Source organism: Salmo salar, chromosome 03, assembly GCF_965601325.2.
Source record: "Salmo salar chromosome 03, fSalSal1, whole genome shotgun sequence".
Lineage (NCBI taxonomy): Eukaryota > Metazoa > Chordata > Actinopteri > Salmoniformes > Salmonidae > Salmo > Salmo salar.
In genome coordinates, this window is record NC_138293.1 from 74,381,352 (window position 1) to 74,398,826 (window position 17,475).

Sequence of the window (17,475 nt, forward strand, 5' to 3'; positions counted from 1 at the left end):
AGAGAGTGACAGAGAGGGTGTGGTGAAGAGGGAATGAAAGAGAAAGAGGGTGGTAACATAGTGACTGACATAAAATAATAAAAAGACAACAATGCTGTCTGTACAACAATGGCATCAATAGGTGGAGAGAGGGAGAAAGTAGAGAAGGAGAGAGAGGGAGGGGAGGAGAGAGGGTGCAGACAAGAGAGGGAGGGGCCCGCAGGGACAGGGCAACAGCTTGCCCCCAACATTGAAAAAGAGAAAGGGAGAAAGGGAGAGAAGGGAGGAGAGAAAAGGTCATCTCCAAACTCTGACAATGGGAATGAATAACACGAGGAATAGGTTGTTTGTTGACAATATTAGAGGAGGAAAGAGAAAAGATGGAAATATATCTTCTCAAACGGAAAGTTCAAATTCTTTCCCATTAAATAATATAAACTGTATAGAGAAATTAGAGATTATAATTGCAGTTAATTGGAAAAGCAACGTGAGGGTTTCTGCTGTGTTGAATGGTTGCATTTTTACAAAATCCTTTTAAATCTTTTTGCCCTGTCCTGTTTGTAGCTATACAGTATTTATTGTGCTACGAACTAATATATATGTATAAAGATTTCCGGCCTCTAAATGTCTAACTTTTGGCATGAAACTCTCTCTCTCTAGTGCCCAGAACTCTCTGAGGAATCTCATTGTCAAAGCAACCTGTGTCCCGTCACTCTACTCCCCATTACCCCCCCACCCCACCCTGTGGCAATCTGCTCCCCCTGTTTAAAGAGCAGTGAATCCACTGGGGAGGACAGGGTGAGGTATGAGCAACAGACAGTAGAGCAGGCAGGTCAATGAGCCGTATTGTCTCCTTTACAAATCAGTGTCAGACACCAGCCCCTGGCCTTCTGCTGGGTCCTCTCTCTCTCTCTGACACACACACACACCCTTCACACATTCATTGGACAGCAGACACACTCTCTCATGCTCCTCGGGGACTCCCCTGACGGTCACAATGGGGTCACACTTACGAGTAGTGAATTCAGATTCTATTTGACACAGTGAGTCACTACAGGTGGTTTAAGGGACACATGAGGGCTTATGTTTCACAGAGACATTTGGAAAGCACTGAAAATGAAACTACACGCCTCTTGAATCAGCCTTAAAATATCATAAGACAAAAGCATAAATTAAGGTTAGCTTGTATTTTTACTTGATTAAGGGGGAAATCTGCACATTAGAACCCCAAATATTAGCTTGTTTTATCCCAATGGTTGTAAACAAAGTAAATGCAAACAAACATGGTTAAAACTATCATAATGATATCATGGATGGTCAGTCCTTGCATCCATAGCTCTGTCTTTGAATTTCTACAGCCCCATCCCTCAGCTTTTTACCAAAACAGAGGCGGGGAGTCACTTATTGTTTCAACTGCTGATTGCCACTTTAAATCAATCACTATAATCAGACCTTCAAATAGATCTGCTGTAATACAGTTGGTTTCCTTTAAAATAGTATCTGTTTTATGCAAATGCTTAGCTGGAATGTATTTTCTGTTTCTCACTAACATTTACTGTGGAAAGTCAAAACAGCATTTCTGAGTCCTTTTGTTGAATCTCTTCAAAGTCAAGAGATTTCATTGCTGAAATATCCCTCTGTACCTCTTAATCATTAATCATCTGTGTGTGTGTTATTCATGGCTGCACATTTGCTGGAAAACCACAAGAAGAATGCAAAAGGCATTCTTCTTTAGTAAGAGCACACTTATCTGGTACTTGAGATTTAAACCACAGACTTTATCTCCTCTGAGATCTCAAACACTCCAGATAAAAACCCTTCCAAGCGGTAACATAATCACAACAAGAGAGATTATCACCCCAACACACTGGGACCATTGTAGAATTAGAGGGGATGATGGCTGTTGAGAGAGACATCATCACTAAACAGTGATTGGATTAACACTGAAAACAGATTGAGTTTGAATGAGAGCCAGAGTGAGTTTGGCTGTGGGAGTCAGAAGAGGTCAGGTCAGAAGAGAGAGGGCAGAGAGGGGCGTGGGGAAGAGAAACAGAGTGACAGATCGCCCGCCTGTTTAAGTACCCTGCTAAATTCATACATTGCAGCTGTATTCTAACTGAGACAGAGGAGAGGGAAGGAGGGAGAGAGGAGGACGGAGAGACGCATGGACGACCCAGTCGGTCTTGAGAGAGGGGTGTGTTTCTCCTCCCCTCATTTTCCACCTCATTGCCCGGGACAGTGGAGACAGAGATCCCTTTTCACCTCACAGACACCTGCTGACGGGGAGGGGAAGGGGGTCTGCTCACTCAGTTAACACACTGCATAAACCATCCTACAACACTTTATCACTCAGAACTAAGTCAACCAACTAAGTGCTTTTGACACATTTCTGGCAAATGAGCTGTGTTTTACACTTAACTTTATTAGTTTACAACAATAACTACAGTGTAAACAACAGGAGTATCAAAACTCACAGACCATCTGACAAGACAATATTTGAATGAACCTTGGTTTCAACAGGAAGTCATTAAGATCCAGGCCTCTTTTCCAAATGAGCCCTGCAGAACACATAAAATACAATTATTAAATACAAAATGCAATCAATAAATAGTAATACAATCAAACAGTTACCCCAACAAACAGTTTCCCCACTTCAAATACATACTTGTATTTTAGGTTTCCGGTAAATCTTTCATTGTTTGCAATTCGATTGCTCTCTTATACGTACTAGCGTTTCCATGTCTAAAACTTCATATGGAACTGAGATGAGGGAGAGGGCATGGACCAGTCACTCATTAAGATTCATGGGAGTGTTAGGATGAATAGTTTGGGGGGGGGGGGGGGGGGTGGGGAGGGGTCACAAGGTCTGGTGGGAACATATGACTAATAAACAACATCCGAAAAAAATAGTCAATTTCACAAGTAATTGATTGTTTTTGTAACCTTTATTTGGTAAGATTCAGCAATTTCAGGTAAGTGAAAATATTGTTATGATGTAATACCAGTAGTTAAAAACCTTAAACATTATAGTACTGTATGTATAACACTCTATAAGGCAGGCATTTTATAGTACTTGTAATGCTCTGTCAGTAAGATTATTCTTCATATTATATTTAGAATTACTTAGTGAGGACAGCAATAGAGAAGAGAGCATGGATAGAAGGAACAACAGGAGAACAACAGGGTGGAACTAATACAGTTTAGATCATAATGATACACCATTAAAAAGGGACAAATGGGCTGAGCTAGAAAGACAGGGATAAAACAATTTAACAGACATTTTTAAAATGGAAGCATTCCACACAAAGAAGCTTTTGGAAGAAAAAAAAAGACAGAAATTCTCACGAGACAGGTACACAAATGGAAATATAAATGACTGGACATAACTTGGATACACACAAAATACTTAAGGAAAACAAAAAAATGTATTGCGGTATTTATATAAAGACAAAGCACTGCATATATAGACTATTTCAATATTTTGGGATAGTTACATTCATGAAAAAACAACCTCTCACCGTTCACTCGATAATGCCCCGTCTGTCAGAGATGGTAACAGTCTGCAACCCTCATCCTGTACTACAGTACATTATCAAACTCTCTCCTATGCCCCATATCATCCAATATTTTATCCAATATACAATCAGTGGCCAGTTTATTAGGTACACCCCCCCCCATTCACAAAAACGGTTAGCTCCTACAGACAGTGAGCCACATGGCCTGCTATATAAAGTAGGCAGACAGGCATCCAGTTACTGCTCCACTGAATGTTAGAATGGGTAAAACAAGTGACCTCAGTGACTGAGTGCGGTATGATCGTTGGTGCCAGGCACATCAGTTCCAGTACCTCAGAAACGGCCGCCCTCCTGGGCTTTTCACGCACGACAGTGTCTAGGGTTTACAGAGAATGGTGAGACAAACAAAAAACATCCAGTCAGCGGCAGTCCTGTGGGAGAAAACAGCTCGTTGATGAGAGGTCGAAGGAGAATGGCAAGACTCATGCAAGCTAACAGGCAAATAACGGCGCAATACAACAGCGGTGTGCAGAACGGTATCTTGAACCTCAGAACTCGTCGGTCTTTTTCACGGATGGGCTGTTGCAGCAGACGAGCACGCCAGGTTCCACTCCTATCAGTTAAACACATGAAGAAGCGGCTCCAGTGGGAACGCAATCACCAACACTGGACAATTGAGGAGTGGAAAAACATTGCGTGGTCCGTCAAATCACGATTCCTGTTGCGTCATGCTGACGACAGAGTCAGGATTTGGTGTAAGCAGCGTGAGTCCATGGACCCATCCTGCCTGGTGTCAACGGTACAGACTGGTGGCGGGTAAAGTAATGGTATGGGGAATGTTTTCCTTTGCACATGTTAGGTCCCTTGATATCAATTGAGCAACGTGTCCATGTCCCGAAGAATTCAAGCTGTTCTGGAGGCAAAAGGGTGTCCGACCTGGTACTAGATGGGTGTACCTAAAAAAAAAAATATATATATATATATATATATATATATATATATATATATATATATATATATATATATATATATATATATATATATATATATATATATAAATATAAAAATGGCCGTTGAGTGTATATCTTCCTATATGAAACACCTCACATCGGTTAATGGCTTTCTCTCCTCATGTCAATCACCCTGTCCTTCAGCGTTACGGGTAGGTAGGACGAGGGCGTGCTGCAGCAGCAGTGCTGTTACTTGACTGGCTCGTTTCCGTAGCTTCTGCCTGTGATTGGCTGAGAAGCTGCTGCGTCTCATGTGACTCTGATTCTGGGCTCGTCTCGTCATCAGGGCTGGGGGGAACGTACAGACCAATGACCTCCTGCACCTTCACCGGCAGCTCCTGAGAGACAGAGGAGGAATGGAGAGAGGAGAGGTTAGATCAGTTAGATGACAATACACAATATGTTAAATATATCATGTCCAAATGAATGTATCCTCCTATAAGATATTCCCTACTTTGCAGCAGGCCAGCTGTAGGTAGTTAGCTTCTGCTCCTCGTAGGACTGTCTGCAGATCCAGCTTCATGGTCAGTTCATTGATGTGCTGCACATAGAGCCACATACACAGTCCTTAGTACTGTACACACAAACAAAAGACAACATCATTAAGAAAAATAACTTCAAACACATTTCCAACAAACCTTCAAAATAGTGTTGAAGTCGTGGTCAGAGCCGATGAACTCCCCCCTCTGTGATTCCAGAATGGAAGCGGCCATCAGCAGATGGAAGTTTTCACAGGGCAGACGAGTCCAAAGAACCTAGCACAGAACAGTGCATTCACTGTGTGTTTACTTACATATATTGTAAAACAATGGGTGTTGTTTCCATATAGTGTGTAGAGTCTACATGCGAGAGTTTCTAATGAGTGTTGTGTGTTGAGTAGTATCCACCCACTCACCTCCCAAAGGGACAGGATGTCCTCGAAGGAGAACTCTCTCTTAAACCAGATCAGTAACCAACGGAAACAGAAGCACAGAGAGCCACTGTCCTGGGAGTCTGAAAGAGACACACAACGTAATAACATAACAATGTGAAGAATTTACTATGTTAATGGATTACGCATCCAGGTAGTGACATGACACACATTGAGTAAAGGTCAAATATAATCAATTGGCTGATTGGAGAATTGACTGCATGATGAGTGTCTACCTCACTGAGTAAAAACACATTTGGGTTATGGTGAAGTGTGAGAGAAACACAGTAACTGAGTGATAGTCATTGTTTACCCAGGTAGTCAAGGAGCTCAGGGTCCAGAGCCTTCATCAGCAGGCTGAGCTGAAGGAGCTGCTGCTTCATGGCCTCCTGAGACTCCTCAAAGTTCTGGTGCTGAGGGCCGGAGAGAGAGAGAGAGAGAGAGAGAGAGAGAACATTAAAATAGTGTATAAATGTATAATGTTATGTTTTAACACTATAATGTGGTAATATATGAGTATTTAACAAGAGAGTAAGGTGCTTACCACCATCTCCATAAAACCTGTCAGACACCAGAAGGACTCCACTTCGTTCTGAGTGACAAACAGGAGAGGAGCCAAGAGGTCACTCATCCCCTGGACATAGCCTGCAGGGAGAGAAAGAGAGAGACAACAGGAACCACAAGGAGAGAGGAGAGTCAGGTGTGAGATATTGATAATAAATACAGTTGAAATGTGATACACTTGAAAGTTCAAAGCCATTGTAAGGACAAGGGGAGTGGCTTACCCAGATCAAAGTTGAACATGCAGTATGTCATCAGCACGTCATTGAGAAGAGTCAGGCCTGGGTTGTCGTTGCCAGAGAAGAAGGTGTTGTGTCTGTCCGTTCGACTCACGTCCCTTTCTGTCCAATCAAAACAACATGAACAGATAAGTAACAAATCATAAAATGTGTGTCAACCAATGAGGCGTGAGATCATGTTTAACAGACAGCAACACCAACCTATCAGGCTGCGGTATCCTCTGAGGAGGGAGTTCCTCATCTCCTGCTCTTCACTGACTGACTTCCACTGAACCTTCATTCTGAAATACTCATCTCTGAAGACAGAGAAACACAGAGGGGTTGAGGAGATGAATTTACTCACTCCCGTTTAGACAACAGTCCCAGTCTGTGATAAGAGAGCCATAACAAGCGAGGGAGATAAGAGACTAACGTTTTCATCCTCAGAATGTCCTCCCTCTCTTTCACAGTACTATTCCAGGGATAGAAACCCAGCAGAAACTTCCACACGTCCTTCCTCAGGGATGGTGTGATACCCTAGGAGAGGGAGAGGAGGGATGGTTTGAATGACATGGTGTAGACACTGTACAGCAAAACACATTTGAATGGAAGATGGTGTCAGGTGCTTTTTACAAGAGAGGAATTATACTCTAAGGTCTTACCCCCCTGAAGACCAGCTCTTTGATTCGCTGTGGGTCCTTCACACGCCCCTCTGGGTCCAGGAACTCCTCCCATTTGTCGAGAGGCTGTCCCCTGGTTACGTCTGGTTTAGGGCCAAGCTCCACCCCCTGGTGCCACCAAAAAGAAAACGCTCACCATTGATATCGGCACCCGTATGTTACAGCCAACATCTGGATGATATCGCCCCCCGTATGTTACAGCCAACATCTCGCCCCCCGTATGTTACAGCCAACATCTGGATGATATCGCCCCCCGTATGTTACAGCCAACATCTGGATGATATCGCCCCCCGTATGTTACAGCCAACATCTGGATGATATCGCCCCCCGTATGTTACAGCCAACATCTCGACCCCCGTATGTTACAGCCAACATCTGGATGATATCGCCACCCGTATGTTACAGCCAACATCTGGATGATATCGCCACCCGTATGTTACAGCCAACATCTGGATGATATCGCCCCCCGTATGTTACAGCCAACATCTGGATGATATCGCCACCCGTATGTTACAGCCAACATCTCGCCCCCCGTATGTTACAGCCAACATCTCGCCCCCCGTATGTTACAGCCAACATCTGGATGATATCGCCACCCGTATGTTACAGCCAACATCTGGATGATATCGCCACCCGTATGTTACAGCCAACATCTGGATGATATCGCCACCCGTATGTTACAGCCAACATCTGGATGATATCGCCACCCGTATGTTACAGCCAACATCTGGATGATATCGCCACCCGTATGTTACAGCCAACATCTGGATGATATAAAGTGAGGTCCTCTTCTCCATCTACTCCACAGATGTCAGGGCTAGTGATGAGTTTACATCTCCACCCCCATCCCCCCACTTACACAGGTGATGAGCTCAAAGCCTGGTTCGTCGTCAGCTGAGGGGGGCCCATGGTGGTCCTGAGGGCCACGGGGGTGGAAGGGGGAATCTGGTGGTCGTAGAGCCCCTCTGAAGAAATTGGTGACCTTGGAGAATCCCCCAAAGGTGGTGGCATAAGGGTCCTGGATAAACCTCTGGAAACAAAGAGATTGATATAATTAGAAACACACACATTACAGCTTCTCAAAGAATAGCACACACAAAAGACTTACAGAGACGAGGTCGGAGCTTCCATCGTCAAAGAGGTGCAGCTCATCAAAGGACTGAGAGAGAGCCCCAGAGTCATGGGGATACGCTAGGAAGAGACGACCATCTACAGGTGATCTAAAACAAGAGAAAAACACAGTCAGGCAGATAGTAAGAGACACAGACAGCGACAGAGAAGATATAGAATCTCAGAATAAAAGAAAACGCTAGCAAGAAAGAGAGAAAGTATGAAAAAGACGCTTCAAAATATATGTAGTAAGGGGGTTGGGTACAACAGCTGTTAAACTCTACTGTTCAGAGTCCAGTTAAATGCCAGTCAAATGCCTTGAATTCCTCTGAGGCATTGATCTGAGAGAGAGAGAGGGAGAGCTGGCTGTCTGCTGCTACTCACGGGGCCAGGATGATGTAACGCTGCAGGGCCCTCAACAGCTCCCTGGTACCCCCCCTGTGGAAGTGCAGAGGAGGGAGGGGGTGGCCACCCCTGCTGGTAAAAACCAGGAAGTTACGGCCCAGGGAGAAACGGGACCGTCGCAGAGAGTACAGCTCCGACAGAGGCAGGGAGAACGACCACTGGCCTGGGAACAGAGGGGGAGACATCAACATCAAGAATAGCAATATACACTTGCTGCAAACACACTTGTGAGTATAGCCTAGTATGAGAACTACAAACACAGAAGGCAAGTTATAAAAGTCTACGTACTTGTCTCTTTGACGGGGGGGTGCTCTCTGACTCGGTCTCTCTTCACTGTGCTGATGACTGCCCAGTCTGGCTCGTAGCCAGGGTCAAAGTTGGTGTCCTCCACCCCTCCTTCTCCATCCTAACAGGAAGACAGGCCGTATATAAAACATGGATTACCACAGATAACACTGCTACTCCTACTGCCCTCTCATCGTCTGCCCACGTGTTCTCGCATACCCCTAGAGCATCGAGCCAGCGGGGTGGCGGCACTGGAATCCTCATCTCTCCCAAGTGGACATTCTCTCTTTCTCCCCTGACCCATCTGTCTATCTCCTCATTTGAATTCCATGCTGTCACAGTTACCAGCCCTTTCAAGCTTAACATCCTTATCATTTATCGCCCTCCAGGTTCCCTTGGAGAGTTCATCAATGAGCTTGACGCCTTGATAAGTTCCTTTCCTGAGGATGGCTCACCTCTCACAGTTCTGGGTGACTTTAACCTCCCCACGTCTACCTTTGACTCATTCCTCTCTGCCTCCTTCTTTCCACTCCTCTCCTCTTTTGACCTCACCCTCTCACCTTCCCCCCCTACTCACAAGGCAGGCAATACGCTTGACCTCATCTTTACTAGATGCTGTTCTTCCACTAATCTCATTGCAACTCCCCTCCAAATCTCTGACCACTACCTTGTATCCTTTTCCCTCTCGCTCTCATCCAACACTTCTCACTCTGCCCCTACTCGGATGGTATTGCGCCGTCCCAACCTCCGCTCTCTCTCTCCCGCTACTCTCTCCTCTTCCATCCTATCATCTCTTCCCTCTGCTCAAACCTTCTCCAACCTATCTCCTGATTCTGCCTCCTCAACCCTCCTCTCCTCCCTCTCTGCATCCTTTGATTTTCTCTGTCTCCTATCCTCCAGGCCGGCTCGGTCCTCCCCTCCTGCTCCGTGGCTCGACGACTCACTGCGAGCTCACAGAACAGGGCTCCGGGCAGCCGAGCGGAAATGGAGGAAAACTCGCCTCCCTGCGGACCTGGCATCCTTTCACTCCCTCCTCTCTACATTTTCCTCTTCTGTCTCTGCTGCTAAAGCCACTTTCTACCACTCTAAACTCCAAGCATCTGCCTCTAACCCTAGGAAGCTCTTTGCTACCTTCTCCTCCCTCCTGAATCCTCCTCCCCCCCCCCCCCCCCCCTCCTCCCTCTCTGCGGATGACTTCGTCAACCATTTTGAAAAGAAGGTTAACGACATCCGATCCTCGTTTGCTAAGTCAAACGACACCGCTGGTCCTGCTCACACTGCCCTACCCTGTGCTTTGACCTCTTTCTCCCCTCTCTCTCCAGATGAAATCTTGCGTCTTGTGACGGCCGGCCGCCCAACAACCTGCCCACTTGACCCTATCCCCTCCTCTCTTCTCCAGACCATTTCCGGAGACCTTCTCCCCTACCTCACCTCGCTCATCAACTCATCCTTGACCGCTGGCTACGTCCCTTCCGTCTTCAAGAGAGCGAGAGTTGCACCCCTTCTGAAAAAACCTACACTCGATCCCTCCGATGTCAACAACTACAGACCAGTATGCCTTCTTTCTTTTCTCTCCAAAACTCTTGAACGTGCCGTCCTTGGCCAGCTCTCTTGCTATCTCTCTCAGAATGACCTTCTTGATCCTAATCAGTCAGGTTTCAAGACTGGGCATTCAACTGAGACTGCTCTTCTCTGTGTCACGGAGGCTCTCCGCACTGCTAAAGCTAACTCTCTCTCCTCTGCTCTCATCCTTCTAGACCTATCTGCTGCCTTTGATACTGTGAACCATCAGATCCTCCTCTCCACCCTCTCCGAGCTGGGCATCTCCGGCGCGGCCCACGCTTGGATTGCGTCCTACCTGACAGGTCGCTCCTACCAGGTGGCGTGGCGAGAATCTGTCTCCGCACCACGTGCTCTCACCACTGGTGTCCCCCAGGGCTCTGTTCTAGGCCCTCTCCTATTCTCGCTATACACCAAGTCTCTTGGCTCTGTCATATCCTCACATGGTCTCTCCTATCATTGCTATGCAGACGACACACAATTAATCTTCTCCTTTCCCCCTTCTGACAACCAGGTGGCGAATCGCATCTCTGCATGTCTGGCAGACATATCAGTGTGGATGACGGATCACCACCTCAAGCTGAACCTCGGCAAGACGGAGCTGCTCTTCCTCCCGGGGAAGGACTGCCCGTTCCATGATCTCGTCATCACGGTTGACAACTCCCTTGAGTCCTCCTCCCAGAGTGCTAAGAACTTTGGCGTGACCCTGGACAACACCCTGTCGTTCTCCAGTAACATCAAGGCGGTGACCCGATCCTGTAGGTTCATGCTCTACAACATTCGCAGAGTACGACCCTGCCTCACACAGGAAGCGGCGCAGGTCCTAATCCAGGCACTTGTCATCTCCCGCCTGGATTACTGCAACTCGCTGTTGGCTGGGCTCCCTGCCTGTGCCATTAAACCCCTACAACTCATCCAGAGCGCCGCAGCCCGTCTGGTGTTCAACCTTCCCAAGTTCTCTCACGTCACCCCGCTCCTCCGCTCTCTCCACTGGCTTCCAGTCGAAGCTCGCATCCGCTACAAGACCATGGTGCTTGCCTACGGAGCTGTGAGGGGAACGGCACCTCCGTACCTTCAGGCTCTGATCAGGCCCTACACCCAAACAAGGGCACTGCGTTCATCCACCTCTGGCCTGCTCGTCTCCCTACCTCTGAGGAAGCACAGTTCCCGCTCAGCCCAGTCAAAACTGTTCGCTGCTCTGGCACCCCAATGGTGGAACAAGCTCCCTCACGACGCCAGGACAGCGGAGTCAATCACCACCTTCCGGAGACACCTGAAACCCCACCTCTTCAAGGAATACCTGGGATAGGATAAAGTTATCCTTCTAACCCCCCCCCCCCCCTTAAAAGATTTAGATGCACTATTGTAAGTGGTTGTTCCACTGGATATTATAAGGTGAATGCACCAATTTGTAAGTCGCTCTGGATAAGAGCGTCTGCTAAATGACTTAAATGTAAATGTAAAGATCATGAAGAAAACAGAGTGATGTGTGTCACTAGTGTATTAAACAAGCGCTCACCTTTTTAGTGTAGAATACAGCAGCCGCATTGCGGCCCTCGTCCTCTAGTGCGCTCCACTCCAAAGCTGGCTCCCCACCCTGTAAACATAGACAAACACCTTAGTCTAGTCCAGAATAATGTGTGATAGCCTAAAGCTAAGAAGAAAGGACATACTGTATATGATCTATAGGCCTATGTGTTTGACTAAAGGAAGCAAAACAAAGTTATTGATGACAAAGACTTCCACCACAGGGATGAGTACACTTTGAATATGACTAGAATTGGTTTTCGATCAATTTTATTTTTACCCCTTTTTCGTGATATACAATTGGTAGTTACACTCTTGTCCCGTCGCTGTAACTCCCGTACGGACTCGGGAGAGGCGAAGGTCGAGAGCCATGCGTCCTCTGAAACATGACCCCGCCAAGTCACACTGCTTCTTGACACACTGCTCGCTTAACCCAGAAGCCAGCTGCACCAACGTGTCGAAGGAAACACCGTCCAGCTGGCGACCGATGTCAGCGCGCATGTCCCCGGCCCGTCACAAGGAGTCGCTCGAGCGCGATATGACAAGGACATCCCAGCCAGCAAACCCCCCCCCAACCCAGACAACGCTAGTCCAATTGTGCGCCCCCTCATGGGTCTCCCAGTCACAGCCGGCTGCGACACAGCCTGGGATCGAACCCAGGTCTGCAGTGACGCCACTAGCACTGTGATGCCGTGCCTTGGATCACTGTGCCACTCGGGGGCCAATATTTTCATATACAGTGAGCTCCAAAGGTATTGGGACAGTGACAATTTGTTGTTGTTTTGGCTTTCTACTTCAGCACTTTGGACTTGAAATGATACAATGATGAGTTAGAATGTTATCATACCCCCAACACATGCTAACCTCTCACCATTACAGTAACAGGAGATGTTGGCATTTTTGAGGGGGTATGATATTTATGCCTTTAACTTTCTCACTCATCATTATTCACAACTCATTAAGGATTATCCGTGATAATAGTAGCGTTGACAATAATGGGAGGTGTTTAGAAACATATTGTATTCTTATTTACAATAAAAGTGACTCCAAAATGACAAAATACATTATTTACCATTAATTTCTATTGGGCACAAAATCTGAATCTAATCTGAAACACAACCAAAACAAACAGCAAATGCATCCAATAAGTTTGTAGGTTCACAAGCTTAATGTACTGATTGCATGCTAGGAATATGGGACCAAATACTAAAATGTTGACTACTTTAATACACATAAGTGAATTTGTCCCAATACTTTTGGTCTCCTAAAAAAGTGCTGTAACTCCTAAGCGGTTGAAAATACCCTCAAATGAAAGCTGACAGAGTCTGCACCTTAACCTCATATTCATTGTATCATTTCAAATCCAAAGAGCTGGAGTACAGGGCCAAAACAACAATAAATGTGTCACTGTCCCAAAACTCTTGGAGGGGGGGTATCATTTGTGGAACGTTTCAACAGGAATCTGTCCCAAAAACGTTGGCAATAACAAAGTTGCCAACAAACAACGCATACAAAGTTGTATAGCGGCAGAATAAGATACTGGGTTAGGGAGTGGGCTATTTCATGAAGTTTTTCACTTACCACGTTTTTTACAAAAAATGTATATCCTCACTTTGGTAGCCTATGGACAAACATTAAGAATAAGCTACGTGGTGAGTTGATGCCTATTCGGCAGATAGTTAGCTAGGTGAATTGATCATGCTACTTTGTATGTGTTTGTTGGCAACCACCTTGTACTTTACTTAGTTTTTGGACAGATTCCTTTTGGAACGTTCCACAAATTATACCCACCCCGTTTGGAGCTCACTGTAAATATGGTGTCTATGGGAGAAGCCCAACTTACCCGTTCCACTATACGGATGAATCCTGGGATTGTAGTGTCCTGGTTGCTCCTCTTGGCATTGGTGTGAAGGTACACCCCCTCCTTCTCAAACACCAGCTGTGTGACAAAACAACATATGCTATTAATAGAATATAATTTGTTGTGAAAACTAATGGCAAAATGTCATGTCATGGATTCCAGTGCAATGAATCAGAAAGTGTGATCAAGTGGGAATAGGGTGGGGGGTGACAATCATATGACATCCCAAAGAGGATGAGTTAGCTGACTTTACTGTAGCCTACAAAATAGAGTCACATGAACACTATGAGTCACTCACGCAGTGATTCCACCTGTGTGCCTGCCAGGGGTTTCTCCCAGGTAGTGTCTGGTACTCCCTGTCTATAGCTCCATTCCTGTGCATTTTATTCCTCTTGTGTTACCATTTTATTTTTAAACTCGGCATTGTTGGGAAGGGCTCGTAAGCAGCGTTTCACGGTAAAGTCTACATCAGTTGTATTCGGCGCATGTGACAAATAACACTTGATTTGTGTCTGCTGCAGCTCAGAATCGAATTACCCTACTGGACTTAAACTGACTGAACCCAATTGGATAGATCTAGCTAGCTTCCATACAAATACAATATACCATCATATCTATCCTGAATATTACCCGAAATGTATAATCAATAATAATTTGCCAGCTGTGACATCAATTCAGGTGAAATATTATATAAGCCATCCTCCACCAACGAACTGCTCAAACGTTTAGTTAGTTAGATACCGTAATCACATTCACAGGGAAGTTTACAATGCTAATTCTATGGAATGGGGATCCTCGGCCTCGGGACCCTTTCTTCACTGTAAACAGGTCTAACTACTAACGTTATTAGTAGCTGTTAGAGAACCAGCAGTGTTTATTACTTTACATATTGAAGTCTGCCGTGGAAAATAGCACAGCTATGATGATATCGCTAGTGACCAATTTATTGAACAAGTAATATATCACAGCAGCAAATATCAATTTAATCTGGAAATAATTATGAAGCTAGCTTGTTTGTTGTTATAACGTTAGCTAACTGTTACTGTACTTACGTCAGCGTCCCCGAATATCACACGACTTTGTTGTGAAGGTGATATTCTAGCTACAATGGTGATAACTGAGTTTATTTAGTTGGCGGCCCTTTAATACAGACCGAATCAATCAGACGAAGACGAAATCTAAACTTCAATACATTGCGCTTACCTTGTGACTAGTCTCGGCCTTTGTCTCCATTTTTCTTCCACTAGCCTTTTTTCCAAAACAAATTCCGTCAGAAGAAGACTTCCGCCTTCATAGACGGCACCGTCTACGTTACACGTCAGTCAGGTGGTCAGGAACATCAACCAATCATAGGTGGTGGCACGTCTAAATTGGAATAGATGCCGCGTTCAGAACAACGGGGAACGCAAAACTGGGAAATAGGAAATCTCCGACTTCCGACTTCAGTGCGTTCAAAACAACAGGGAACTCAGAAAAAATGAGCTCCGACTCGGAAAAATCGATTAGAACAGATATCCAACTCGGAATTCCAACTCGGGAAGTCGGGTCTTTTTCTAGAGCTCCGACTTTCCGACCTGAAGATCACCGATGTCAGGATTTGACGTATTTTCCCAGTTGTTTTTAACGTGGCAAGAGTACCACCATATGTATCATAATACCCATAAACCCTAGTGGTCAAAGCGGGAAATGGTTCCAATCTTTTTTCCACCATACATTTTTCTCATAGGGGATTTTAGAAACACTTAAAATAAGGCCTGTATTTCATTTAGGATTACCCTGGTGTGACGTTTTGATAACTGTGTGAATCTCTATTGGACAAGGTGACTTATCAATATTTTCACCTGTATTTACCCCCCAAAAAGGAAACACTAATGAGGCTATTATAAAGAACTACAAATGCCATGATGATCTGGATGAGAATGCTGAATTGAGGCAAAGGTAAGAATCTCTGGATTAACTATCTAAATGTAGTAATGAATAAATTGGCTACATTTCTTTAAATGGACAATTCTGTGAACTGTCTTGTGCAAGTTTTAAATTGACACAATACTTGTTAACAAGGGTGTCAGTTAGCGATGATGTGCAGGAGCTTGCAGGGATTTGTAGTTTTGCATGATGTCCACCTTGATGCTAATTAGCATTTTCGAATCTGAGAGTAAATAGAGCGGAATATACTGATAAGTCACCTTGTCCGAGATTTACATGATTATCAAAACGTCACGCCAGGGTAAGCCTACACGAACACAGCCCTTATTTGAAGTGTTTCTGAAATCCCATGTGGAAAAACGATTGGAACCATTTCTCTGTTTGACAACTGGGTTTTATGGGTATTCAAATCAAATTGTATTGGTCACATACATACATATATTTAGCAGATGTTATTGCGGGTGTAGTGAAATGCTTGTGTTCCTAGCTCCAACAGTGCAGTAGTATCGAACAATACACACATCAAAGTAAAATAATGGAATGAAGAAATATATAAATATAAGATCGAGCAATGTCGGAGTGGCATTGACTAGAATTTATTTCTTTATTTTTTCTTTAACCTTTATTTAACTAGGCAAGTCAGTTAAGAACAAATTATTATTTACAATGACGGCCAAACCCGGACGACGCTGGGCCAATTGTGCGCCGCCCTATGGGACTCCCAATCACAGCCGGTTGTGATACAGCCTGGATTCGAACCAGGCGTCTGTAGTGACGCCTCAAGCACTGAGATGCAGTGCCTTAAACCGCTGGAATACAGTATATACATATGAAATGAATAATACAGTATGTAAAAATTATTAACGTGACCAGTGTTTCATTATTAAAGTGACATGTGATTCTATGTACATAGGGCAGCAGCCTCTAAGGTGCAGGGTACTGGGTGGAGGCCAGCTATTGATGGCTATTTAACATTCTGATGGCCTTGAGATAGAAGCTGTTTTTCAGTCTCTTAGTCCCAGCTTTGATGCACCTGTACTGACCTCGCCTTCTGGATGATAGCGGTTGAACAGGCCTTGGCTCGGGTGGGGGATGATCTTTTTGGCCTTCCTGTGCCATCGGGTTCTGTAGGTTTCCTTGAGGGCAGGCAGCGTGCCACTGGTGATGCATTGGGCAGACCGCACCACCCAGTGGAGAGCCCTGCAGTTGCAGGCGGTGCAGTTGCCATACCAGGCAGTGATACAGCCGACAGGATGCTCTCAAATGTACTTCTGTAAAAGTTTGTGAGGGTCTTAGGAGCCTAGCCAAATTTCTTCAGCCTCCTGAAGTTGAAGAGATGCCGTTGTGTCTTCTTCACCAAACTGTCTGTGTAGGTGGACCATTTCAGATTATCAGTGATGTGTACATCGAGTAACTTGAAGCTTTTCACCTTCTCCACTGCAGCCCCGTCGATGTGGATGCGGGCGTGCTCCCTCTGCTGTCTCCTGAAGTCCACGATCAACTCCTTTGTTTTGTTGATGTTGAGGGAGAGGTTATTTTCCTGGCACCACTCTGCCAGGGCCCTCACCTCCTCCCTGTAGGCTGTCTCCTTATTGTGGGTAATCAGGCCTACTACTGTTATGATACCTCCACTGTGGGGCTCTATTCTTCCAATATTTGTCAGTTTCATGTAATTATGAAAATGGCAGTTTATTAGGCATCAGTGGTGGTAATGAAAACCCCAATGCGAATAGTGAAACACTTCTAACAAATGTATGAGTGACAATGAGTATCCTGGTGCTGCCACCAATGTTGTAAAGAACAGAAAAATCACACCGAAAAACAAAAGTGTTTAGGACAGAGAGAATTTAGACAGGGAGGCTAATGAAGGCGGCAAGTGGTTATTGTTGTCTGTCTTCTCAAAGTTGCATCCCAGTTTTAGGACTCCC

The 17,475-nt window shown here is 45.3% G+C and overlaps 1 protein-coding gene across 1 annotated transcript; it reads right to left on the reverse strand.

Annotated features, from left to right (window-relative positions):
• Window positions 1-2,905: 2,905 nt before the first annotated feature.
• On the reverse strand, window positions 2,906-15,078 carry tbc1d17 (TBC1 domain family, member 17). Its single transcript, XM_014193835.3, has 18 exons — window positions 14,825-15,078; window positions 13,604-13,699; window positions 11,753-11,830; window positions 8,677-8,794; window positions 8,368-8,551; window positions 7,982-8,093; window positions 7,733-7,903; window positions 6,856-6,981; window positions 6,627-6,730; window positions 6,416-6,510; window positions 6,200-6,316; window positions 5,959-6,059; window positions 5,728-5,827; window positions 5,400-5,497; window positions 5,143-5,259; window positions 4,959-5,045; window positions 4,602-4,842; window positions 2,906-4,450 (listed from the first exon to the last, which is right to left on the reverse strand). Exons 1-17 carry the CDS (start codon window positions 14,852-14,854, stop codon window positions 4,651-4,653), a joined length of 1,926 nt encoding a protein of 641 aa, XP_014049310.1. The 5' UTR covers window positions 14,855-15,078; the 3' UTR covers window positions 2,906-4,450; window positions 4,602-4,650.
• Window positions 15,079-17,475: the final 2,397 nt, after the last annotated feature.

What these genes read in the sequence shown, in the direction of transcription:
- tbc1d17 (XM_014193835.3), bottom strand. Translation starts at nt 14,854, where the DNA reads ATGGAGACAAAGGCCGAGACTAGTCACAAG. An exon ending in AGGCCGAGACTAGTCACAAG is followed by an intron (nt 13,700 to 14,824) that starts GTAAGCGCAATG and finishes TTTGTCACACAG; the next exon opens with CTGGTGTTTGAGAAGGAGGG. An exon ending in CAGGTTTTATGGAGATGGTG is followed by an intron (nt 5,828 to 5,958) that starts GTAAGCACCTTA and finishes TCCGGCCCTCAG; the next exon opens with CACCAGAACTTTGAGGAGTC.